The 25,672-nt window shown below is 37.8% G+C and overlaps 1 protein-coding gene across 4 annotated transcripts in view; it reads right to left on the bottom strand.

The window, feature by feature from the left end:
* Nucleotides 1–25,672, bottom strand: part of fbxo38 (F-box protein 38) — a 58,747-nt gene that overhangs the window by 21,072 nt on the left and 12,003 nt on the right. For 2 of the 4 annotated variants that reach the window (XM_078411556.1, XM_078411555.1), the window contains exons 3-15: nt 24,980–25,113; nt 22,111–22,274; nt 20,936–21,101; nt 20,677–20,814; nt 20,379–20,516; nt 18,098–18,191; nt 14,634–14,764; nt 13,295–13,465; nt 11,699–11,841; nt 10,550–10,736; nt 8,664–8,777; nt 3,348–3,524; nt 1,080–1,856 (exon numbers count right to left, since the gene is read on the bottom strand). In XM_078411556.1, coding sequence (XP_078267682.1) covers nt 1,080–1,856; nt 3,348–3,524; nt 8,664–8,777; nt 10,550–10,736; nt 11,699–11,841; nt 13,295–13,465; nt 14,634–14,764; nt 18,098–18,191; nt 20,379–20,516; nt 20,677–20,814; nt 20,936–21,101; nt 22,111–22,274; nt 24,980–25,113 — 2,534 coding nt within the window. The remainder of the gene's footprint in view (nt 1–1,079; nt 1,857–3,347; nt 3,525–8,663; nt 8,778–10,549; nt 10,737–11,698; nt 11,842–13,294; nt 13,466–14,633; nt 14,765–18,097; nt 18,192–20,378; nt 20,517–20,676; nt 20,815–20,935; nt 21,102–22,110; nt 22,275–24,979; nt 25,114–25,672) is intronic. The other 2 variants (XM_078411557.1, XM_078411558.1) reach the window with 2 other exon arrangements.

Below are 25,672 nucleotides of genomic sequence, written 5' to 3'. Positions count from 1 at the left end.
GTTACGATTGTAATAGGGTTGAGTGTTCAGCATTTCATCACATGGGGCCCAGTCAATACCAATACCCAAGAATACTGTAATGTATTGAACACTAGTATTGTGAGCAATTTGGGCACCATATCTGAGGGATGATATATTGGCTCTGGAGAGGGTCCAGAGGAGGTTGACAATAATGATCTCAGGAATGAGTGGGTTAACATATGACAGTATTGGGTCTGTACACGTTGGAGTTTAGAAGGATGAGGGGGGGACCTCATTGAAACTTACCAAATAATGAAAGGCTTGGACAGAGTGGATGTGGAGAGGATGTTTCCACTAGTGGGAATGTCTCGGACGAGAGGGCATAGCCTCACAATTAAAGGACATTCCTTTAAGAAAGGGATGAAGAGAAATTTCTTTAGTCCGAGGGTGGTGACTGCAGATTTTTTTGCCACAGAGGCTTTGGAGACGATGTCAATTGGTATTTTTAAGGCAGAGATAGATTTTTGATTAGTACTGGTGTCAGGTGTTATTGGGAGAAGGCAGGAGAATGAGGTTAGGAGGGATAGATCGATCAATCATGAATGAATGGCAGAGTAGACTTGATGGTGGAATGGCCTAGTTCTGCTCCTATCACTTATGAATGCAGATTGCAGAGTCCCACTGCATCCTTGCAAGCATCACAGTAGTGAATCCAGCTAAGAGACTGGGTCCAGCACATCACAGCCGATCGTTTCCCAAGGACTGCCAGTTCTGTGGCTGCCATTTAAATAACTGTTTAAGCAAATTGTTTAGGTGCTTGGAATGGATGGGATAAAGGCTTATTTTTCAATAATTCAACAGAGGTAAGATGAACACCTTTATATGTATAAGAGGACAAATACAGGTACAAAGAATCAACTTGCATGGGTTTTGGCATATTATGCAAAATAATAACTTCATTAAGGCAGCAAGGTGAAATGTTTCATACAGAAAAAGTGACCAGTAACACAGCAAGAGTTGTGGCATGGATGCTATTCAAAATTGCAGAAAAAATAATGCTCGTCAGTTGGTACTATTTAGAATAAAGCATTATAAATCTATGATTATGCATGTTTTACCTGGCTCTGCGATCAGTGGAATCTGGCCAAATTTGCTACTCGACCTTGTCACAGGTCTACGTGGATAGCCTTCATTCTGGGCCCCTTCCGAGCATGTGGGATGATGATTCATATTCACTGTGTGTCTGGTACCACCACACTCACCATTAGTCCTTCCATTACCAACATTTCGTTGTTCTTGCTTGCAAATGGAAGATCTTCTCTGTGAAAATTCAGATACTGTTGAATCTGTGTTACAGCGTCCTTTTAAATCAGACTTATCAGATGATCCCCTGCTTGTGGAAGGCTCATTGGGTTCAGAGCATCCACATGTCCTGCTTTCATTTACCTGAGTTGTGCTGCACATGCAGCAAGTTGGAACCGAGCCATTTCTTGAGCTTTGCTCATTGCTATTAGACGAGTCTCCAATTCTATGCGTAGAACTTGAACAGTTATGAATTCCACTATCAAACTGTGGTGAATATGCTGTATTATAATGTCTGCACCCACCATTCAGAGAATCTGTCCCATTAGATTCCATACTTTGAGAAGATGTAACAATGTTTGAGTTGGCTGTTCCTGATGGACTGGAACAAATTCCAGTTGCACAAGAAGCATCTTTGCTCCTGTTCCTTTCTGGGACATCACTGGCTGCTTTCATATCAGCTTTTATTTGTTCACTGGTCACTTGACAGCTTTTTTCACAACTGCTTTCATCCATTTGGAATGGTCTGTGAAGATCATACTGATTAACTGGGCTTTTTTTCCGTAATGGGGCCTTGCCTTTACCACAAACGCCTGTAAATAAAAACTATATTAATCTCGCATCAAAGAAATATATTCAGGTGAAAAGCTGAATTTAATATGCCAAGGGAAACTTTGAACTGAGAGCTCAATTTAGAAACATTAGTCCCAATGAATATGAGAACACACATTTTACTGACTCATATACCAAACAAAGAAAATTAGATGCAAAATCTAAACTGCTGGAGGAACTCAGCGGGTCGAGAGGCTTTGCTGCGGAAATGTTGGGGAAATTGTCAAAGTTTTCCAGCACTTATACTGGGCAAGTATGATGATGGGCAGGTGGAGCCAGTATAAGAGGATGTGGGGAGCAATGAGACAGGGGCCAGGAGACTCAGAAAGATTGATGATGGGCAGGTAGGGCCTATTGGAGAGGTGGAGGACAGAAATTGGAAGACAGAGGTAGGAGAGTGATAGGCGGAACCAGACAAAAAGTAGCGGAGCCAGATGGGAGGAGGTGAATGTTGAGACAGTTGCTGGAAGGTGATAAGCAGGAACATAAATGTTGCCAGTAATGAAATCTGACAAGTCAGGAAGGTGATAATGGGAAGCATTAATGTAGAGATAAAGGGCAGATGAACCAGATGGGTATGGGGACTAGGTGAATGGAATCAGTTGGAATCTAGTGTGATGGAGGTTGGGGGAGGGTAAATATACAAAAGAACAAACACAAGACAACAGAAAAGATGGATTAGAAGGAAAGAGAGAATGAGTGGGATAAACTCAAGATGTATCAGTTACCTGGAATTGGAAAATTCTATGTTTATTCCATTGATTTTAGACTACCCAGTGGCTGAGAATGGTCAGCATGGATAAGGGAAGAGGGCTTGAAGTGTTATCCAACCGGGAGCTCGGAATGGCCATTGTGGACAGAGTGCAGGGGTTCTGAAAACTGGTTGCCTCGCCTGTGCTTGGTCTCACTGATAAAGAGCATGTCACAGCAGGAACATCAAATGCAGCAGATAAGGTTGGAAGAGGTATACATGAGTCTCTGCCTCACTTGGAAGGGTTATTTATGTCCTTGGATGGCAGGATGGGAAGAAGCATAGGAATCAAGTGCTGCAACTCCTGCCTTTGCAGGGTAAAGTGCCAGGAGTCAGGGAGGGGTGGAGTGGGGAAGGTTGAGTGGACCAGGGAGTCACAGAGAGAGTGGTCCTTGCGGAAAGTGGATAGGGGTGGGGACGGGAAGATGTTGTTAGTAGTGGGATATCATTACAGCTGGCGGAAATGTGATATTTCTGCCAGCTGCATCCTTCATCATTTCCACCAGTTGCAATATATGACAGGAGGAGAAAAATCCAAAGGCCCTAGAAAGATCATTTTACTCAGGTCAGAAATACTGAATTTATTTTATTGTACAACTGAACACAAAATTTTTAATTTTCAATTGCCAACTAATGATCTGATAATGTTCTGGTAATATTCCAGCAAGAGCTCGAGACAAGAAAAGATACAAACAGTCTGCACTCCAACTGCAACACTTACCTGTTCCTTCACAAAGTAAAGGTGCACTTTTTTTCCTCTCATCTGAAAAATTATCCCCATCATCACGTCCATTCCAATTTGCAGAAGTATCTATACTATATTCATCATCATCTTCACTGTCTGAATCGTGCACAATCACTGGATTTACTTTGACAGTTGGCTGAAGCCCACTTGGTCCTAAATAAATGAGGTTACACATTTATTTGTATTGCTCAAAATTTACAAAGCAAGCTTACGGTTAGTTGAAACATTTAGGTAGAAAAGTAGTCCAACAATTATGTATACGGTGCTTTCAATGGAGGTACTTCATGAGAGCATTAAACAAAATATGACAAAGCCATGCGAGGTGTTAGGCAGGTGTCTAAAAGGTTAGTTAACAAAGTAGATTCATGTAAAAAGATGAAAGTAGGAGCATAGAAGTTCAATGAATGAATTTTGGATTGCGAACTGAGGTGGCCAAACACAGAACATAATAATGCAGATTTGCGACGGATCAAAATAGAGTACAGAGATTTAGGAAGGGCAGAGCATTCCTATAGTACAACATTGGATTATCAGCCTAAATGACATGCTCAAGTCCCATAATTAAAACTACTCCAATTTAAAAATCCTCAAATTATGTCTAAGCGGAAGACTGGAAGCAGGTCAAATTGGTAATCCCTGTAGAAAATATCAATATCCAGACAACAAACATGCCACAAGCTAATAGTGCAGAATTGTTTCAAGAACTCTTTTACTAAATATTTATTTAGATGCCTGGCTGCCATCAAAACAGGCTTATGTTGGCAGATGAGATGAAGAGCATTACAACAGAAAAACTGTGATGCAGCAAAATGTTGTATGCAGTCACAATTCAGCAATATCCCAGGGCCTTCCAAACACAATCAAGATCTGTGTTGGGATCCGTTTATTTGTGGTATATATGAACAACTATGAAAGACCGTTAAGTTTGCAGATGACATGAAAGTTGATGGCTGCAGCAGGATGGAGATCAGATTGAAAATTGGGCCAGTTTCTTTGTTGTACAATTCAAGCTCAGATATATGTAGCAAATTTAACTGGTATTTAACAGGTGTCTGAGTAAGGGAGAACTCAAGAAACCAAAGCTTATCAGAGGAGACATTAATGCAAAGCCCCATCTCCGCTCCAAGATGGGAATAAAAGATCCAATGTTAGGAGAGCAATCCCTGATGTCATGGCCTATATTTGTCTCTCACTCAACATTACCAAAACAAATAATTTGTTGATTATCACTGTCCTATTTGTGGAAACTTTTTTCATGCAAAATGCTTGTTAATTTCCCCAAATGTTAACATGTAGCTGTACTTTAAAGCATGTTAGTATATTCTGAAAGCGGTGTGAAAGAATCCACAAGTATACGTCTTTTTTGTATTTAAAATTGTATGCACAGTTCTTGCAGCCAAATAAAAGTCAATGTTCTGTTCATCAAAATTCATAAAAGCACACAGTAGAGACAAGCCCTCTCAGCTTATGTTGTCCACATCAACCATGATGCCTATCTATGTGATCCCATTTGTCTCCATTAGGGCTATTTGCAACAATGCCTTTTCTATCCAAGTACCTGTCCAAATGCCTTTTAAACATTTAATTGCATCTGCCTCTATCATCTCATTCCAGATCTTCACAGCCCTGTGCGGATAAAACATATTCTGCAGGTCACGTTTAAATTACACTCCTCTCACTTTAACCCTATATCCTTTAGTTCTAAACTCTTATGCCTTCGGAAAAAGACTATCCTATCAATGTCCCTCAAATTTTATAAAACTCTATAAAGTCACCCCTCAGCCTCTTACAGTCCAGAGAGAATAAACCCAGCTATCTAATCTCTCCTATTAACTACAGGCCTGGAATCCAGACAACATCCCAGTGAAATGTGTAAGAAGGAACTGCAGATGCTGGTTTAAACCGAAGATAGACACAGAATGCTGGAGAAACTCAGCGGGACAGGCAGCATCTCTGGAGAGAAGGAATGTGTGATATTTCGGGACGAGAAGCGACCAGCTTTTTGTGTCTAACATCCCAGTGAATCTCTTCTGCACATGCAACCATATCCTTCCTGTAGTATGGCAACAAGAATTGACATTTGAGTAGACTTCAACCAGCTGCAAGATAGCACCTAACTCATTCTCAATATCTCTGCCTACAAAAGCAAACATAACAAATGCCTTTTTCACTTCCCTAACCGTCTGTAACTCTATTTTCAGGAAGCTATATACATGCATTCTAAGTCTACAGGTCTTCGTATCAATGCTCCCAAGATCCCTGTAATGAACTTTGTATGCACTACCAAAATTTGCCCCCCCACCCTCATCTGGATTAAATTCCATCTACCACCCTAAGCCTCAAGCAGCACATCACAAAGTCAAGGGTGGTCAATCACTTTTTTATTGCAGTTCTGACACCGAGTTCACAAAACTATCAAAAGTTGATTTAAATAATTAAATAAAATTATAAATTAAATATTTTCCATTTTAAGTATTCTGAGCAAAACAAATGTTGCTCAATTTACTTAATTCGGAAATTGTTTTATCCTCCACTTAGTTATTCCTATTAATATAGGATTAAAGTATTTTCAGTTAATACTGTACATTGTACTTGCATACACAAAAACATTTCTGGTGTATAGAAAAATATACCATGATTACTGATTTAAGCTAGTTTGACTAGTGTGTTACTTTCCTTCATAAATATATTAATTTTTCTGGGCAGATTGTACAAGTTACTATTTTCTTGTTTCTAGTTTGACAATCATACTGTCTCTTGAAAGGGACAATTACTTTTGATTTGTTTATACTTAAAATGTATGTATTTAAGCACCACCTTTTCCAGAACAGAGAACTAATCGTACTTGGGTAAGCTGATTTCACAGTGAACCACTGTACAATTCTGGTCATACATTGACAAAGGGTATCACTCCAAATGTAACACTGCGGTTATCAGGCAATAGATTCATAATGTATTAATTGGGAGGAGAGAAGAGGAAACAAATGCAAATGTGCAAGGTGATATTGAGGAGGCTGCCGAAAAATTAAGTTTAACAGTGTGGAAAGACTGGATAAATTAAGCTTTCTGTGCAAAACAAAGGCAGATGCAACCAAATGAATAAAATTCAGGACTTAGACACAATGAACACCAAGGATCTATTCAATAAAGAGTTGCCTGGTATAAACATATTAAAAAAAGCTATCCGCACACTTACCATAAGGAAACTTTGAGTTTACAAGATTTATAATAGTCCCACATCATAAAACTGAGAAAAAAAGCCCATGTAATTCCAAGGAAGTGGCAAATGGGTGAAAAAGACACAATGCAACAGGTTTTGGGTGAGAAACACTTTTGTATCTTAAAGGTAATTTCCCATGAGATTCTGCAAGAATCAATATCTAGGTCCACTGCTTTTCATAGCAATGATCAATCATTTAGATTCCAAATTATACCTTCAATGATACAAAAAAAAAAAGACCACATTGTAGACAATGAAGGAATCTGTAGATTGGAGTGAGATAGTCACATGAGAGAAAAATAGTAAATGTAAGCAGTTTAAGGACATGGAGTTCAAACACAATAAATGACAAACTATGCAACTCCAGCAAATATTCAATACATTCCCACAATGGCATGTAAATCCACTGAAAGGTTGACAACTACCGTATACACAATACAAATGCAATCTCACCAAAGCCCTATCTAATTGTATAATGCATTGTGCCACTGTTTTTATTCATGTTTCAGATGCCCATTGCTGAAAATGATTTGCTGAGAAATAGACCATTTCAGACGACATTTTAAGAATTATCTACATTGGTTACAAAAATATCAGACCAAATAAGTGAGCCGCATTTCGTTTCATAAACGACATGAATAAACTAGGTGGGGTTCCCAAGACAATACAATTATGACTAACTTTCTTTTGTTTTATTTTACTTCCAGATCATTAATTGAATTTAAATTCCACAGCTGCCTTGGGAATTGAATTTGGGTCTCGATTATTAAGTCTGGCCTCTGGGTAGTGAACCCTTTAATTTAACCATACTCTTCTCCACTTAAATCATTACATAGTGAAAGTCAACGTACCATTGCCTTCTGTAATGCTTGCTCTACCTACAGTACATGTTAACTTTCAGTGTACAAGGACAGTAAGGTCTCTTTGACAATCAACTGACAAATTTCTCACCATTTGAAAAATATTCTGTTTCCTACTTTGTCTACTGAAGTAGATGACCTTGCATTTTCCCTTTTTTTGCTATGCTGTTGTCCACTTGCTTTGCTTGTCTGTATCCCCTTAAAGCCTCTTTATATCCTCCTCCTAAATTACAATCAACTAATCTGGAAGCAAGTTATTTTGTCGCCACAGCCAAATTGTTGTAATAGAATATGAATAGCTGGTGTCCAAACGCTGATCACTGTGACAAAACAGTTTACAGCCCACCAACCTGTGAAAGATCTGTTTATTAGCATTCTTTCCATCTTGTTAACCAATTTTCAATTCATGCCAGTTTCTAACTTTCAATCCCATGTGCTCTAGTCGATCAATCCTGTGTGGTACCTTATCAAAAGCCCACTACATATGGAACCACATCATACCCACTATTTTCCCTTAATCTAGTCTTTCAGTCACATTCACAAAGAACTCCAACTGTTCAAACACATCTCCTTTGTTAAATTTATGTCGATTCTACTCATCCTATTATTATCTTTTCTCAGTGTTCTATGGTGACATCATTCATTACAGCAATTGAATCCTGCACTTTACAGAAGTGCTCCCCAACAAAATTTGACATTGGGCCACAATGAGATTGATTGATTAAAAGATACAACAAGGAAACAGGCCTTTTGACCCGAGTCCTCGCCGACCATTGATTACCCGTTTACACTAGTTCTGTTATATTCCACTTTCTCATCCACTTCCTACACACTCAGTGCAATTTACAGAAGTCAAGTAACCTACAAACCAGCACATCTTTAGGATGTGGGAAGAAACCGGAGAGCCCAGAGGAAACCCATGCGATCACAGGGAAAATGTGCATACTTCACACAGACAGGTTCAGAGGTCAGGATCAAACCCGGATCTCTAGCACTATAAGGCGGTAGCTCTACCAACTGAGCCAATACAAAAAAATATTTTTAGCATTGAGCTTCATTACTATTTCTTTAATGATAAACAGTATTGGATGAGGTTAAGCAATTAACTAAGCCTTTCGAGGAACTAAGGAGGCAAGTGAAAAAGGCATATGCAAAACACTAAAGTGACAGGTTGTCTACAAATCCAACCATCACATTTTCATAACAATTTACCTGCTTGTTCTTCATCACCATCCATGGAGGTCACAGACTGTTCACCGTTTTGGTCAGAATTACAGTCAGCATCATCAGGCCTGCCATTCTGTACTGCCTCCTGAAGTCCTTGTTCTGAAGCAGCAAAAAGACTTCAAGTTAACATATAGTAAGCAAACCTACATGCAGCACTGTGTCTTACTAAATGATAAGCAGCACAAAGAAAGTGCCACAACATTTAATAATGCCAATGAAATGAGGATATGCTATTTATTTAAATGATATTTAGGATCAACATTTGGCACACCAACCTCCAACAATTGCCATACCACAAATCATCCAGATTTTTAGATAGCTCATGCTCTCCAGTCACTTCTGGACTAAATTCAAACATACTTCATATGCATACCATTGAAAGTGCATGAGTGGACGTTATACACTGATTGACAACAGTGGTGTCTGGTGCACAAGCAATTGCAAAGCCATTCATAAGGGGCAGTTGATGGAGTACGGTTGAGGTGGGCAGAATAAGTGGCAAATACTGCCAAAAATTGTCATCTAGCAAAACCACATCCCCCTGGTTTAGCCTGGTTCAGTGGTGTAGCTCGTACTGCTGCTGTCTCACTGCTCCAGTGACACAGGTTTAATCCTGACCTTTGATGCTGTGTGGAGTTTGCACGTTCTCCTCATGACTGGTGACATAATAAACTGCAGATGCTGGAATCTTGAGCCTAAAACCAAGTGTTGGAGCAACTCAGCAGTCAGACAGCATCTGTGGAGGGAATGCAGAGACAATGTTTCGGATCGGGACCTATCTTCAGCCAGCACAGCTCCTCATGACTGTGCGGAGTTTTCATGTGCCAGAGTTTCATCTCAAATCACAAATATATGATGGTTGATAGAATAATCCCCCCACTGTAAATTGCCCCAAGGGTGTAGGTGAGTGATAGAATTGGGAGGAGTTGATGTTTGAGGATCTGTGTGGGGTCAGTTTAAATGAAGAGTCTGTTTTTTTTGCTATACGACACATTTCCAACATTAAAAAAAAATCAAAATTAAATTAAAATATAAGCGAAAAGATAATCACATAAAATATTCAAATACAGTCAAACCACAAAAGCAAAATAGCAATACTTTAATCCATTGCATTTATACTTAATACTTTTCTTGATTGATTTCAACATGGAGAACTATCCATGCATGTACAATCTGACATTGGATAATCTATGTTATTAACCATAAACAGCAAATCAGCACTAGTTGTGAAGAACAGTCAGCGAACAGATAGTAAGCCAGTATTTCTGCATTCATGTATGCTTGTGTGGAAATCCAAAATTTCCTGGTACAGAGGGAAGATGCAGAATTCTGTTTTTTAAAAAATTTTGTTTACACAATTTTCACAACTAATTTACCAAAGAACTCCACTAAAACTACACAAATTGCACATAACATTCACAAACAGAAGAAATGCTAGCAGAATCTAAAAGGAATACAAAAAATGAAAGATGACAATAAAAATATTTTAACATAAATATCTAGCATTCAATATGGAATGAGCTTCTGTGTATTTGGGAAATCTACTTTCATGCAATTTCTGTTTCTAACTTCAGGAATATTGCCTACCAAGTTATCACCCTGGGCATTTCCGTCTAAAACATATGCCACAATTCCTCATTCAAATTCTCCTCAGCAGCTAAAATTGACCATATATTTTTAACAGTCAATGTTCAATTTGAGAAAACTGAAAACTATATTACTTTGGAAAATATATGGTCAATATTTCTGGTTGTTTCAAATAAATAGATTGCAGGAAGTATATTCAGCATGAACAGGATTGATAATTAAATAACTGACAATGTGAATCTTACAATATAAGCTGACAATGTATAAACCTGTGAAAAACTTACCATTCACTGGGTTTGGGAGATCAGCTGCTGCTCTCTCTTGCTGGGCATCATTTTCCTCATTATTGTTATTGACATTAGCATGATTATTTTGGTGGTTATCATTATCATTGTTGGAATTTTGATTGCTAACAAGAGCAGACGAAACACCGATTCCTGTGCCAGCACTCAAACCAACACGAGCACAGCCCTGAAGCAATGGATAAGCAAAACAGTTACTTTTCCAATTTCCCTTTAGTGATTTATGAGAGAAATTGGTATATTCAGCTCGCTATGTCAGTAAAATCAATGTTTGTTTTCTAAGCAAATATATTACATAAAATGTAACAAAAAGTTGGATGCTGGAAGTTGACTTATTACAGTCAATTTTCAGAATGGCAAACAAACAACAAGGTATCACAAGGAACAGTACAGAAACCTCATGTTTTTTAAAAATCTGTATCAACGATTGAGACAAAGGGACTGGAAATATTGATTTGAAGTTTGCTGATGATACAAAGAATGTGTGAAAAAGTAACATTTGAGAAGGACACAAAATCGATAAAGGATTTTGGACAGATTGAGCAAGTGCACAAAATTATGATAGATGGAGCAGTGTGGAGAATTGTGTATCCTATGTAAACAGTTCAAGAGTACTGAATGGATGCACTCAACGATCTTGGAGTCCTTATACAAGAAAGCCAAATTTAGCAAGAAGGTGCAGCCAGCAATTCAGAAAACACATAGAATACTATTTTTTTGTTAAAAAGGGAGTGGAGCACAAAAGTAAGGAAGATCTGGTACTGGCCTGAAGAGTTTGAGGTATAATTGCAGTTTCATTACTCAGTAATGACGTATGTGGCTTGAGACAGCGAGACAAATAATTTCTAATTTTGCATCTATATTGGGTATATTGAGCCTCTACTCAATGGAGTGTGGAAGAGTGAGAGGTGACCTGGTGAAACTTACAAGAACATCAAGGTCATATTTTAAAATAATGTTTTCACTGCTGTGGAAATCTAGAACATGATAGTTTGATTTTTTTTTCCTAAATCTCAAAATACCCAAGTATCCTGGACAATCAGAACATATAGCATATTAAGTTTGGAGTCAAGCCAGCAGTTTATAGAGTGTCCACAGATTCTTTTGTTCTTACAAAAGCAATAATCATACCTTTGGAGGCTCCCGGAACATTTGATCCAATGAAATAAACTCCAAACTTGGCAGCATTTCTATAAATTGACTGAATGATTCTAATTTAATGGCATGGCAACGGACTAGTGTAAGATCCACTAAGCGACTCCATCGTGAATGGTCTATAAAATATTAAAAGTTTATATTTAGAAAGAATAATGCAAGTTTAACTAGTATTCATGAATATTGCTATTCTTCACATGCATTGAAAAATTCTGTAAAAAGAGCATTTTAAAGCACCAGAGTATAATTGGTACTCGAATTCAAATATCTCTTTGCTTAAGTCTGTGCAATGAAAAAAAATCAATCTTCAAAGAACAGTGCATAAAGTTAAGATGTAGAAACAAGGAATTGCAGATGCTGGTCACAAAAGGACACAAAGTGCTGGAGTAATTCAACGTGTCAGGCAGCAGCTCTGGATAACATGGATAGGTGATGTTTTGGGTTAGACACTTCTTCAGACTGATTGTAGAGGGGGGGGGGTAAAAAATCTGGAAGACAGGAGAGGGAGGACAAAGTGTAGCATGTAATAGGTAGACTCAGGGGAGTGTTTTTTTTTGACCGGCAGTTGGTTAGAACAAAGGTTAGAGATAAACGAAGGTGGTGTGAGACAGGTGGTTTGAAAAATTGCAAATTGAGAAGCCAGAGGAAGCAATGGGGGGAGGAGGGGCTGAGGTTGGGAAGGAGAGGACAGAAATTGATGCAAATCCAGCTGGGTCACAGGATGAGGGGAAGAGAAAGGGGAGGGGAGATTGTTCGTGGTTACCCAAAATCTGAAAATTCAATGTTCTTACTGTTGGGTTGTAAGACACCCAGGCAAAATTTGAGGTGTTGCTCCTTTAGTTTGCTTGTGGCCGCACGCTAGCAAAGGAGGTTGCCCTTGGTCAGAAAGGTCAGTATGGGAGTTGAAAGGGGGGTTAAAATGGTTAGTAACCGGGAGTTTAAGTAGATCTTGGCGGACTGCGCACAAATGTTTGGTGAAACAGTCGCCGGGTCTATGCTTGCTCTCATAAATGTACTACTTCATATATATCAATGTCACAGCACTTGCAAGTAATTCAGGACAAGCTCTTCAATATGTTCGGATATTGTTTTTACCTTGAACCAATTTATCAATTTTGCAGATGCAATTTGAAATGAAGTAGCTCTAATACAATTTGGGAGCTCTCATGTACATATACCTTGTATGTAATCTAACAGTATTTTTTTTAAAATTGTGTCTTATGTCACCGGCATTTTTCAATTTCATTTTCTGACATCCATTCAAGTATGCCTGCATTTAGTGCAGCAAAGAATAAGAGGTATAGTTCCAGATTCAAAGTGACTTTAATAATCGGAAAATTTGCTGTTTGTGTAGTATTACTGGACAATTAGGTACAATCAGTTATCTCTGGCCATTGAAAGTGGCAGCTTTTTGATCACCTGAAACCAATTTTGTTTTAATTTTAAATAGCAATTTTATACAACTGGTACCCTCAGTCAATATCTGTTCAAATTATTGTCAGCTAAGTCAATTACCTCAAATTAAAAATGTATATGAATAATATAACTGCAGACCTTATAAAATTTAAGTACCTGTTATCCAATTGTGTGCATTATGGAGATGTGGACAGTTATAAATAAGTAAATATTTGATGCATGGAAATACTTCATTGACAGCTTTCATCCCAATATCTGTAATGATGCCAGGATTTTCTACAACATCTGCCAATCCATGCTTCACTAATTCAACATTGTTCAGTTTACCTGGTAAAAATAGAAATACATCTTGTAAATCATACATCATAGTTTGAATATGAGTGTTTCATAAATACAGCACTCAGTAGTGAAACTGAAGGTCTTCAAACTTCCAGGTTATTTTCCTATATTTTTATGTAATATTCCCATTGTTTCATATCCTGTATTTTGTAGGAAAGATCATGGTGTACAGCCAAAATAATGAGATGAAGCAAAAGTAAATCTGTTTTTATAAAGAAAAATATCAGATATGTCTCTGTGTTTTCTTGCCTTTTTTGTGACATTTTTCCAAGCAGGATTTCATCAAATCCTTAGGCTAATTTATACCAGAAAGATTACATTAATTTTACAATTAAATAACTCTATAAGCCAAATTCTGATCATGCTTATGATTTATATCATTTATCACCCGATAAGATGGTTTTCCGATGCCCCAAGAATTTGCAGCAGAACGTGAGTAGCAGTCGGTGCCCCTTTGGTCACGTTATGAAATGTATGAGTTAAAAGCAGAGTAACTGTTTTAATATTTATTGTTTCTTTTTTTATTGTTTATATTTTGTGTTTAAGCTTTCCATTGAATTACTTAATAAAGAATAGAACTTTCAATCATGAAATAAAAATCTAGTTTACACACCTATTTTAGTGATATTCCATTCTGTAATCCCTCCGGTTGTCTAAGGTTGTCAATGCTATTTTTCACGCTATAACGGAGGGGTTTTTTGCACTCGTTGCAATTTTTTTTAAAATGCAAATGATGCAATTATAATGACCCTGGTGTGAATATGGGCCTCGTGGTGGATTAGGTGCCGACATTTTGTAAGGGAGCTTAGAAATCAGTAAGTGTCATATATGTCATAAATAATATGTCTTATATGTCATAAATAATTTTTTTTCTTGTTTTTCCCCCAAATTTTGAAAATATTAAATTTTGGACAAATTTTGGTCGATTTGATCACAAATTAGCACAAAAGTACCATAGGTTCGGCCCATTTTTAATGCTGTGGTATTTTATTATGATTTAATAACGTTCAAATTTGGCCACCCATGACACTTATGACAGAAACACCCATATACAGAATAATTTTCATTTCAAATAAGCTGTCACATCTCTTATCAAATAATCCCATTTACATTCAATGAATCAGAACTAGCTTAAGAGAAAATGTTAAATCCTTACATTGTAATAAAAATTCATCGACATATCCAAGGTGTAGGGTTTCAAACTGAGGGAATTCCAGCTCTGCCATTTTTAGTGCTGAGAAAACACCATCTTTGGTTAGTGAAGGTTGAATACGAACTTCGTGTAACCTGAAGTACAGCAAACAGAACGATTCTTTCTTTAGCAAAGTTGTTAATTTGTTAAAATTTTATATTTTTAACCCAATAGTTCTCAGAGTCTTTACGACACAAAATAAAATGGTTATTACTTTGCAGTTTAACGTAGTGTGTTAGTGTTTCCTTATCTCTTTTACTTAGAGTGTAACGCTAAATATTTCTTTCACTTTCATTTACCTTGTCTTTGCTTGTTGGTGCACTGCACATCCAAAATAAATATTTCAGAACTCGACATTCCCCCTCCAATGACAATTTTGCAATTCCATTCATTAATTTGAATGGGGTCACGAACACTCTCTTAAAAAAAAGTTCAGCTAAGTTTTAAAAATTTATATTTCATTGTATTTAAAGTTCTAATTGATTAATCGCACTTTCCTGTGTTAGCTAAACGTGCAGTAGAGGTGGATTTGCTGGAACTGACACTGCTCCTACTGCCTAGCACACTTGAGGACATCTGTGAAACAGAAACCTCATTGTCACTGGCAGACGTGCAGTACCATAAAACTGTTCTGCTGAAGGGCTAGTGTGGGCTAGATCAAGCACTATCTGTGTCACTGAATACAAACACAAAAATGTAATATCTCAATGGAAAATATATCGATGTAACATATCAATACATGTAAAACATGATAACAATCAGCCGTACGATAACCACTCTACCACGTTACCATGCAATATGAGGCATTAGGCTTCCCATAATACGTTGAACATTACAGCACAGGAACAGGCCCTTTGGCCGCAATGTCCAAGCCAAACATGATGACATGTTAAACTAATCTCCTCTGCGTGCCCCCAATCCACAACCCTGCATATCCATGTGTCCACCCAAAACATTCTGAGATGCGACTATCGCATCTGCAGCCACCAACCATGGCAGCGTTTTCAGGACACCCAGCATTACACTCTTATGTAAAATACACATGCCTCAACGAATGAAGGCAAGCATACCATACCATTTGTCTTCTTTATTATATCTACTTGTGTTGAAATAAGGATCTTGATCTTGAGTGGCAAATAATGAAATGTCACATGGTAAATTTCTGTTCCCACAAGATGGAATGATGTTCAAAATATTAATTATGTGAAAGATTTTCCCATTTATTCACAAATGAGTAATATGGACGATAGGTTCTTAGATGTTAGTGTTGAGGTGCAGAAAAGACTTCCAATTACTTTTTCATAAAAAGCAATAAAATGTGAACATTTTACTCGAATATCAAGTTTAACTGTGGAATAGACATTGGGAGTAAATTAGATAATTAACATAAATTTAAAAGACATTGGGAAAGAATAAGATTAGACTAAATTTTCTGTGATTCTATGATGTAACAATATATGATTCTATCCAGAGATGCTATCTGTCCCGCTGAATTACTTCAGCAATTTGTGTCCATCTTCAAAGTAAACCAGCATCTGCAGTTCCTTCCTTCAAACTTTGTCTGCCTATTTTGAATACATTTCTCGACCCGAAACATCACCCATTCCTTCTCTCCAGAGATGCTGCCTGTCCCGCTGAGTTACTCCAGCATTTTGTGTCTACCTTCGATTTAAACCAGCATCTGCAGTTCTTTCTTACCTATTTTGAATAAGTTCTCCTCCTCTCAGAAGTGTCTCGACCCAAAATATCACCCATTCCTTCTCTCCAGAGATGCTGCCTGTCCTGCTGAATTACTCCAGCATTTTGTGTTTATCTTTGATTCCTAAAGCTCATTAGGTTTTAGGTTTTACCTAATGTGCAGGAAGGAATTGAAAATATTGGTTTACACTGAAGATAGACACAAAATGCTGGTGTAATTCAGTGGGACAGGCAGCATCTCTGGATAGAATGGGTGACGTTTAGGGTCGAGACCCTTCTGAGACCAGAAGGAATAAGACCATTCCTTCAATCAAGAAATGCTGTCTGTCCCGCTGAGTTACTCCAGCATTTTATGTCTATCTTAGGCTTTACCTAATATCAAGCAGGTAGCAGAGGAATGTCCATATAAATATTGCAAAGCAACGTTATTACTTGCATAAAAATCCCTTCTCTTTTGCAAGTTTTTAAAAGAAAATAGGTTTGTCCTACTATGACAAATTTTCAACTGAAGAATTTCTTTGCCTTCGGTTGACAATCTGAAGACACATCTTTTCCTACACACTCACAACATAATTGAATTGTTAATGTTTCTTTTTTTTAATGTATGATATTAACATATAAAACTTCCAACGAACAACAATCATTTGCAACTTTTCACGTGGCAACTCTCTTCCAATATGTTGGAGTAACATGCTATACACCGATCAGCCAAAACATTATGACCACCTGCCTAATATGCTGTTGGTCCTCTGAGTTCTGCCAAAACAGCGCCGACCCGCCGAGGCATGGACTCTACAAGACCCCTAAAGGTGTCCTGTGGTATCTGGCACCAAAATATTAGCAACAGATCCTTCAAGTCCTGTAAGTTGCGAGGTGGAGCCACCGAGGATCAGACTTGTCGATCCAGCACATCCTACAGATGCTCAATCGGATTGAGATCTGGAGAATTTGGAGGCCAGGGCAACACCGTGAACCCTTCATCATGTTCCTCAAACCATTCCCGAACAATGTGTGCAGTGTGGCAGGGTGCATTATCCTGCTGAAAGAGGCCACTGCCATCAGGGAATACCATTGCCATGAAGGGGTGTACCTGGTCTGCAATGATGTTTAGGTAGGTGACACGTGTGAAATTGATATCCACATGTATGGCCGGTCCCAGGGTTTCCGAGCAGAACATAGCCCAGAGCATCAAACTCCCTCCACCACTCACCACCGCTGAATGGGAGCACCCCACAAGCCTTGCCATTTCAGAAATGCTCTGATCCAGTCGTCTAGCCATAACAATTTGGCCCTTGTCAAAGTCGCTCAGGTCTTTACTCATGCCCATTTTTCCTGCATCCAACACATCAACTTCAAGAACTGACTGTTCACTTGCTGCCTAATATATCCCACCCCTTGACAGGTGCCATTGTAACAAGATGACCAATGTTATTCACTTCACCTGTCAGTGGTCATAATGTTTTGGCTGATCAGCATATGTTAATAAAATCTGATCAAAAACACCACACGTAAAGCAAATGATATCTTTGAGTTATTTTTAAAAGTGGAATGTATTTTTTTTTCACACCTATGCTACACCTTTGCTTTTTTTAAGGAAGTGGAATTTGGGATGATTAAAGCAAACAAAATAAAACAGGATAATGAAATGTAAATGTCATCCCCAAACAAGCATTATTTCCAGTTGTGCAGTGCACCTCTGTACGGTTATGGAAAATATTGCATAAACTTACCTACGTGCAGCAGTAATGATGAGGTAGCCAAGGTCAACTTCAAGTGCATTTTTGCATGCTCCAAATACAATAGTATGCAGATTCCTGAAACCACCTATGAAGAAAAGCAATTGATTTTAGGGGGCCAATATTGAAGCAACATAAGCACAGGCTCAGTTATTCAAGTTTCTTTTGTTAAAAATTAAAGATCTCATCTAACCTTTATACCCCAGATCATTTGATCTCTTAGATCATTCTCTAGAATCGTATCTTAATATGCTTTCTGATTGCCTATCCTTAACCTGTGGTATACACAATGTATGGTGACGCACCTGAGCAGAAGATCCTGCTGGAGGAATTGATTTTAGGTACTGGATTATTTTATGCCTTCAAAATCTTATTTTGGTCTTGAACAGCTTCAGAGTATCAGATCCAACCTCACTTAAAAGTTAAAATAAATAAATGAATTGATTTATAGTGAACTAAACAATTAATGTTGATAAAATACTTATATTTTATCTCCTGGAGTAAACTAAAATAGCTAAGTCTGCAACTTTATAGAATTAAAAACTTTGGAAATCATTTTTCTATAATTCTATTTAAGAAAATGAGACTGAACTTTGGCACAGATAGAAAATAAATGTAGTATTGGATTTGCAATAAATAATCCCCAAGGCAAATTGGGGCAAATGTATTATGGATGGCTAATCCGTTTCCACAAATATTGCATGATCACTGAAGTTGAAAATCATTCCCAGTGATTCTCCTATCTCTTGGGAATACTAACCCATTTCCTTTGAAATTACAAATCCATCAATCACATCAGGTGTTAACAGTTATCCACATGTAGAAGAACTTGTTACAAATCCACAAAATTCCATGTACATAGAACACAGACCGGTATGGTACAAGAACAAGTCCTTCAGCCATAATGTCTGTGCCGAATATTATGCCAAGACCAACTCTTATTTGCCTGCACATAATCCATACCTCCCCCCCTCCTTTCCCCATATGCCTATCCAAAAGTCTATTAAATGCCATTTTCTTATTGGACTCAACCACTCCTTATGGTCATAAGGTCATAGGGAATAGGAGGAGAATTGGGCCATTTGGTCCATCAAGTCTATTTTGCTATTCAATCATGGCCGATCTATCTCTCCCTCATAACCCCATTCTCCTGCCTTCTCCCCATAACCTCTGACACCTGTAGCTCGTTCCAGGCACTCACCACCCTCTGTGTAAAAAAACTTCCACCAAACATCTCCTTTAAACTTTGCCCCTCTCAATGTAACACAATGCTGTCTAGTATTTGACTTTTCCATCCTGAAAAAAGATTGATTGCTACCATATCTATGCCTCTCATAATTTTATAAACCTCTCAGGTCTACACCAAACCTCCAGCATTCAAGAGAAAATAATTCAAGTCTGTCCAACATCTCCCTGCAGATAATACCCATTTATCCAGGCATTATTCTGGTAAACCTCCAGTGTACCCTTTTCCAAAGCCTCCACATCCTTCCTGTAAAGGGGCAACCAGAACTGCAAATGTGGCCTAAACAAAGTCCTCTAAAGTTGCATGACTTCCTGACTTATAATGCCCTGACTTATGAAAGCAACCATACCGTATGGCTTCTTTACATTCTATCTATGTGTGTTGCCACTTTCAGGAAGTTATGGACTTGGACCCCAAGATCCCTCTGTACATCAATGCTATTAGGGATCATATAATTATTTGTTTATTTTCCCCTTATGTTTGAGCTGTCAAAGTGCAACACCTCACACTTGCTCAGATTAAACTTCATCTACCATTTTGTTCCTGCCATTTTTGTAGCTGATCTATATCTCACTGTGTGCTTTGACCTTTCTCACAGTCCACAACCCCAGCAATCTTGGTCTCATCTGCAAACGTAGTAATCAACCTGTCTACATTTATGTCCAATTCATTTATGTACATCACAAACAGCAGAGGTTCCACTACAGCCTCCAGCCTGAATATTGTCCTTCCACCACAACCCCTCTGTCTTCTATCAGTAAGCCAGTTCTAAATCCACTTAACAAAGTCTCTGTTAATCACACCATGACTTCCTGAATTTTAAATTGGTGCTCTTTCAAAGTTAATGCAACACAAACACATCTCATCTGTTATCATTGACTTTCCAAAATGTTTAACAAAATAAAACATTCTTTGTTTTTTCATAATTAGTTAAAACCAAAGTTTTGATACAATACTTTGAGAAAACAATTGCCAAATCAAAACTTTTCACATATTTATCTATTTTTAGGCATAACGACAAGTCAGTACCTGATCTTGAGCTGTCCTCAACTACATGTTGAATCAAACCTCCAAGAAAAGGTACTCGAACCAGTTCCAAATGTTCCAAGTTCCTGGCTGAAGCTAACCCAGTCACCAGTGGAACATACTTTAAGGAATTGGTAGGACCTATAAAATAGAAGACAAACATGTTGCCTTAATTTAGAAATTTACCATTTGAACAAATTGTCTTAGTCCTAAAATTAAGGACAATGGGTTGCTATTTTGCTTATAAAAGTATATTTTCTGCAACTTAAAAGAAAACATTCAAATTATTCTTTCTTAGTACCTGCACAATTCCTCATAACAAAAGTGCGTAAACTGACACAGAGAAAATCTTTGAAAGGCTGAGGTTTGATTAGTCGTACCCATTGCAGATACAGGTTCTTCAACATTGGGATACAAGGAATTTCTGGAACATTTACTCCTAAAAGAAAAACACAGCAATAAATTAATTCAAATTTACTGTCTTCTTTCATCAAGCAGATTTGAAAGCAAATATATTCATCATTTCCTACTGCAAATTGTCCATTGGAGAAAGGGCTTACCAACGAGATGAAGAGTTTGTATCTTCACTCCTATTGGAATTGTTAATTTGTTTTCTGGAGGGACTGGGAAAGCACCATCACGATTTCGAAATTTTCCCAAGATGTGGACCTGTGGCATGTAATTCCAGATGGCTTCTACTAATTCTAAATGGGAAGTTTCTACACCCTACCAAAATCAAAACAAAATTACGATGGTATGGAGGAAACAAAAATATAGCAACATAATTAACAACCAAAACCCACAAGATTTGCTTTGATTTGTATGGCCCTTAACCATCACAGTTCTACAACATTTGATGGTAAATTATCCAGTTTAGCCAAATCATATCTCCACAATTGTCAGCAAAATTCTTGGGAATTCATTTAGGATTTTCTGCAAGGAGGAAACCGAGATTCAATTTTTCCTTATTTAACTATTCCAGCAACGACTAGTTGTAACATAAATTGCTGCTTTCCAACCACTCATTACTGAAACTGCAAAACAATGGCACCTGCATTTGAAATTTACCAAAGAAAAAGGTTTAATCCACAACAAGCTCAGACAATTGAAACCGGAATTTTTAGGTTGCCATCTGTTTTACTTTGAATTCCAGCAGTTTTATTTTGGTCAGTTACACCAATAAAATGAAAATCATCACAATGCTAAAAGCAGGCTCTTGGAATATGATTCATGTAAAAAGATAGGAATATTTTCAATAAATACTGAAAGTCTATTCCTTTAGCCCTCAATGTGTAAAAATAACTCATGGTCTTTCTAGATACTCCAAAATGCTATTAAGGAGAATGTTCTACCATCTTGACCCATTAGCAGATGGAGAGTAATTTGTGGAAGGAAACTCAGTCCCTGACTTGCTCCAGCATTTATATCCAATTAAATATCTCATCATCACATCCCCAAAACCAAGATACTCATTTAGTGTGTGTTCCACAAATATACTGCTTTTGAACATGCAGGAGAGGTGGTTAGAATGTCACAGATAGCCATCGCCTAACGTTCTATTACAGATGGCCACGTCCAAATGTTTTCCAGTTCTTGCAGCATTTGAACACAAAACACTGCACTTCGGAGTTGTGAATGGAATCGAATCCTATGCAATAACAACCAGCAATCTCACTCCAGGTCTTATTTTTAACCTTCTAAACTGTACTGCTTATTGAAGATTAGTTGTACTTACAACTAGATTAGGGCAGGCTTGTAATGCTTCAAGTACACCTGGAATACTGAATGCATCATATCCTCTTACTCGTCGCCGTTCTAAGAATCGAGGATGCAATCCATACAGTTGTTCCAAATCAGGCATTTTCTTTAACAAAGTTAAAAAACTGGCATCGCTGAATCCTGGTATTGAATACATGAACAAGTTTACGTTCGCTTTCATGCATTTAGAACTATGAACATTAAATGAATAAGTTAATTATAAGATTTGTTAAACATTTTTCAAAACAATGTGCATCTTTAATATATCTGATATTCAACACATAGAATTATACTGATGCATAGCACATACAGTAAGGTGTTGTTTTAGGAGATGGGCCAATTCTCAGAATTTCCAACTTTTAGTAACCCTACCAGAAGCAGGCAATCCAATATAGACAGGAAAGAAGGGAAGGACAGAATAATTCACACTGGAATGAAATCTAATATCTTCAAAAAACTGGTTACAAGCCAGAAATGGGAGAAATCAGGAAAAATATCAGGCTTTCATTCCCAATCAGAGGAATATGCAATAAGCAAAATGGGTTTTATTTTAAACCCCAAATTATCATAGTGTGGAGAAAGTTGTGTAGGAAAATAACTACAGATGCTGGGACAAATCGAAGGTATCACAAAATGCTGGAGTAACTCAACAGGTCAAGTAGCATCTCAGGAGAGAAGGAATGGGTGACGTTTCGGGTCGAGACCCTTCTTCAGTCTGAACATAGTTCCCTGAAAGTGTTGTCGCAGGTAAATAGAGTGGTGAAGGCAACTTCTTGCACATTGGCCTTCATCAGTCAGGGAATTTGAGTGATGAAGGCCAAATATGGTGTAATTATGACCCTCTTCACGACAGTAGGCAGATCAGATTATGGTACTTACAGAGGGGGTTTCCTACTGTCTGCCACAGGGAAAGTCATCACCAGGCTCCTGTTAAACTGTACTTTCCCAGTGGCTGAAAAGCTGCTCACTAAACCCAAGTAAGCATTCTGTTCATCCAGATGTACAGTGAATATGTCCTTCATCAGATATAAATTCCAAGAGAAATGAGGGGGCAGCAAAAACCAATACACAAGCCCCTTAACTTCATTTGCCAATGGAAATTAATTTCTATCTTTCATCAGGTTCATTCGAGCATGCAAACTATAAACTTAACCAACAAGTCCACAGCAGACCCAATTATGAAGCAGTCCATTGCCAACTCAGGATGCATCATTATCCAGGCAGTTTCCTGAATCTTTCTCAAGATAAATAGGAAGCTATTCAACCCATGTTGAATGTTTTAGTGGAGAATTTGCATGTTATATTATAGTTGTGCAAGACTTTGGCGAGTCTGCACTTGTAGTATTGTGTTCAGTTTTGGTTAAACTGCTATTGAAAAGTTGCCATTAAGAAGGTAATACTGTAAGAGATGATTTGAGAATGTTACCAAGATTTAAGGGCCTGAGCTGTTTGGCAGGCTGGGACTTTATTCCTTAAAATGCAGGAGGCCGAGGTTGACCATATATGTATAAAATCCATAAGGAGAATAGAAAGGGTGAATGTAGAACCCTTTTCCTCATGGTAGGGGATCAAGAACTAGAGGGCATAGATTTAAGGTGAGAGGGGAAAGATTTAATAGTAAGAGGAGGTGCTAGGAGATTTAGAGAACATTATGGTGGGTTTGCAAGTTCTATGAAAGTGGTGACATAAGCAGACATGATGGTGTAGTCGGATTTTAGAGGGATAATTTCTTCACATAGTGGGTAGTGCACATATGGAATGAGTTGTCAGAGGAAGCTGTACAGGCAGGTACAATGGTGGGATTTATAAGACGTGGATGGGAAGGATTTAGAGAGATATGGCCAAACTTTGGCAAATGGGACTTGCTCAGTTATATCTGGTCTGTGCGGACGTGTTGGGCTTGTTTTCATGCTGTATGACTCTCTGACCTATATCCTACTGCATCTGACAATTTTCTTCACAATGCGCAATTTTGATCTTTGCAAGGGTTCAGTATTTCAATGATCTTCAGTATTTCAATGATCTTCCATCAGAACTGAAAACATGTTGCAATTTCAAAAATGTTTAAGATGCAAAAAAAATGAGAAGATTGACTAAAATAAAAGGAAAGGTCGGTGATAGGGTCAGTGAACATCAAAGCAGTGGTAAAGCCACCTGAAAAAGGGTGATAATGGCCACCAGTTAATGAAAGGCATGCCAGGGATGTGCAAATACGAGACTAATGAAAATCTGAAATATCCAGATGCAGAAATAATTCCCAGCTAGAAATTTTAGATAAATATCATGCCTAATTTTCCCAAAATGGCTGAATTCAATAATCACAAGTTATAATATTGAGCATAAAGAGCTGCACATTTATTATTTCTTCCAATTTAATTGGGCTTCTTTGGAGTCATTTAGAAGGCCAAACCTTGATATCAGAATGGCAATGGGGCGAGAATTAAAGTGGCAGGCAAATGTTGGATGAGGAAAGATTGATTGAACAGATAGCAGTCACCTAATACATGTTTAGTTTCCCCAACATAAAACAGACAAAAATGTGATCACAAAATAGAGAATATTAAATTGGAAATCACTGTTTTCCCAGCAAATGTGTTTGGGACCCTAGACGAATAGGAGGAAGAAAGTAGAAGGACTGGTGTTACAACCGTAATAAATTTGCACTTTTTCCACGCACCTGAAACCTCCTTTTTCCCTTTCTATAAATACTACTTGCTCCATTTAAAGCATTTTGCTTTACCTATGGAACTTCTTTAAATATTTGCAAAATATTATGGTATATTTAAATCAAATGTTAATACCCAAGCAATGTCTAAACCGATATTTCATTTTTCTATTTGACCTACCTATTGGCATGTATTCCCACCAGCAGCCAGCACAGAGGTCAACAACCTTCACTACTCGCATGTATACTGTAACTGCTTCCTTCAACTTTCTTGACAAGCATTCCATACACATGATGTCTTGTAGCGGAAGATACCTGCAAAAATACTGGAATGTTCAGCTAATGCTTGTGATCAATAATATTGTTTTCTTTCCTGGAAAGTAGGCAAAGCTGTGCATAACGCATGTAATACTTCAATTGGTATGATTAGTTCAGAATTAGAGAGGTTGCTGATGGAATATTGGAGAATTGAATAAGGAAAACTGATGGAAAACCCAGAACTGAACTTAATCATGTTTTTTGCAGAAAAAACTATATTAAACTTCCTTGTCTTCTGTCTCATATTATCTTGGCAAATGGTGCAGGTGTACAGGAAAATGAGAAGAGAAACAGACTAGATTAATTGATGGCATTAAATAACATTTGAAGTTAAATTGTTAACAGATTAAGACAAATAGAATGGTGCTGGCTCGAAGGGCCAAATGGCCTCCTCCTGCACCTATTTTCTATGTTTCTATGAATCAAAGGAGTTGACTTGACTTGACTGACAAAATTAAGTTTCCATCCAAGAGGTGGAGCAGAATAGCGCAGCAGCAGGAAGACTGTTGGATTACCTTATTGAGGCATAGCAACCAGTAAGTGAAAATATAGCGGA

Source organism: Rhinoraja longicauda, chromosome 14, assembly GCF_053455715.1.
Source record: "Rhinoraja longicauda isolate Sanriku21f chromosome 14, sRhiLon1.1, whole genome shotgun sequence".
NCBI lineage: Eukaryota > Metazoa > Chordata > Chondrichthyes > Rajiformes > Arhynchobatidae > Rhinoraja > Rhinoraja longicauda.
The sequence above is the reverse complement of the archived record's forward strand: the minus strand, read 5'-3'. Positions and strand labels throughout refer to the sequence as shown.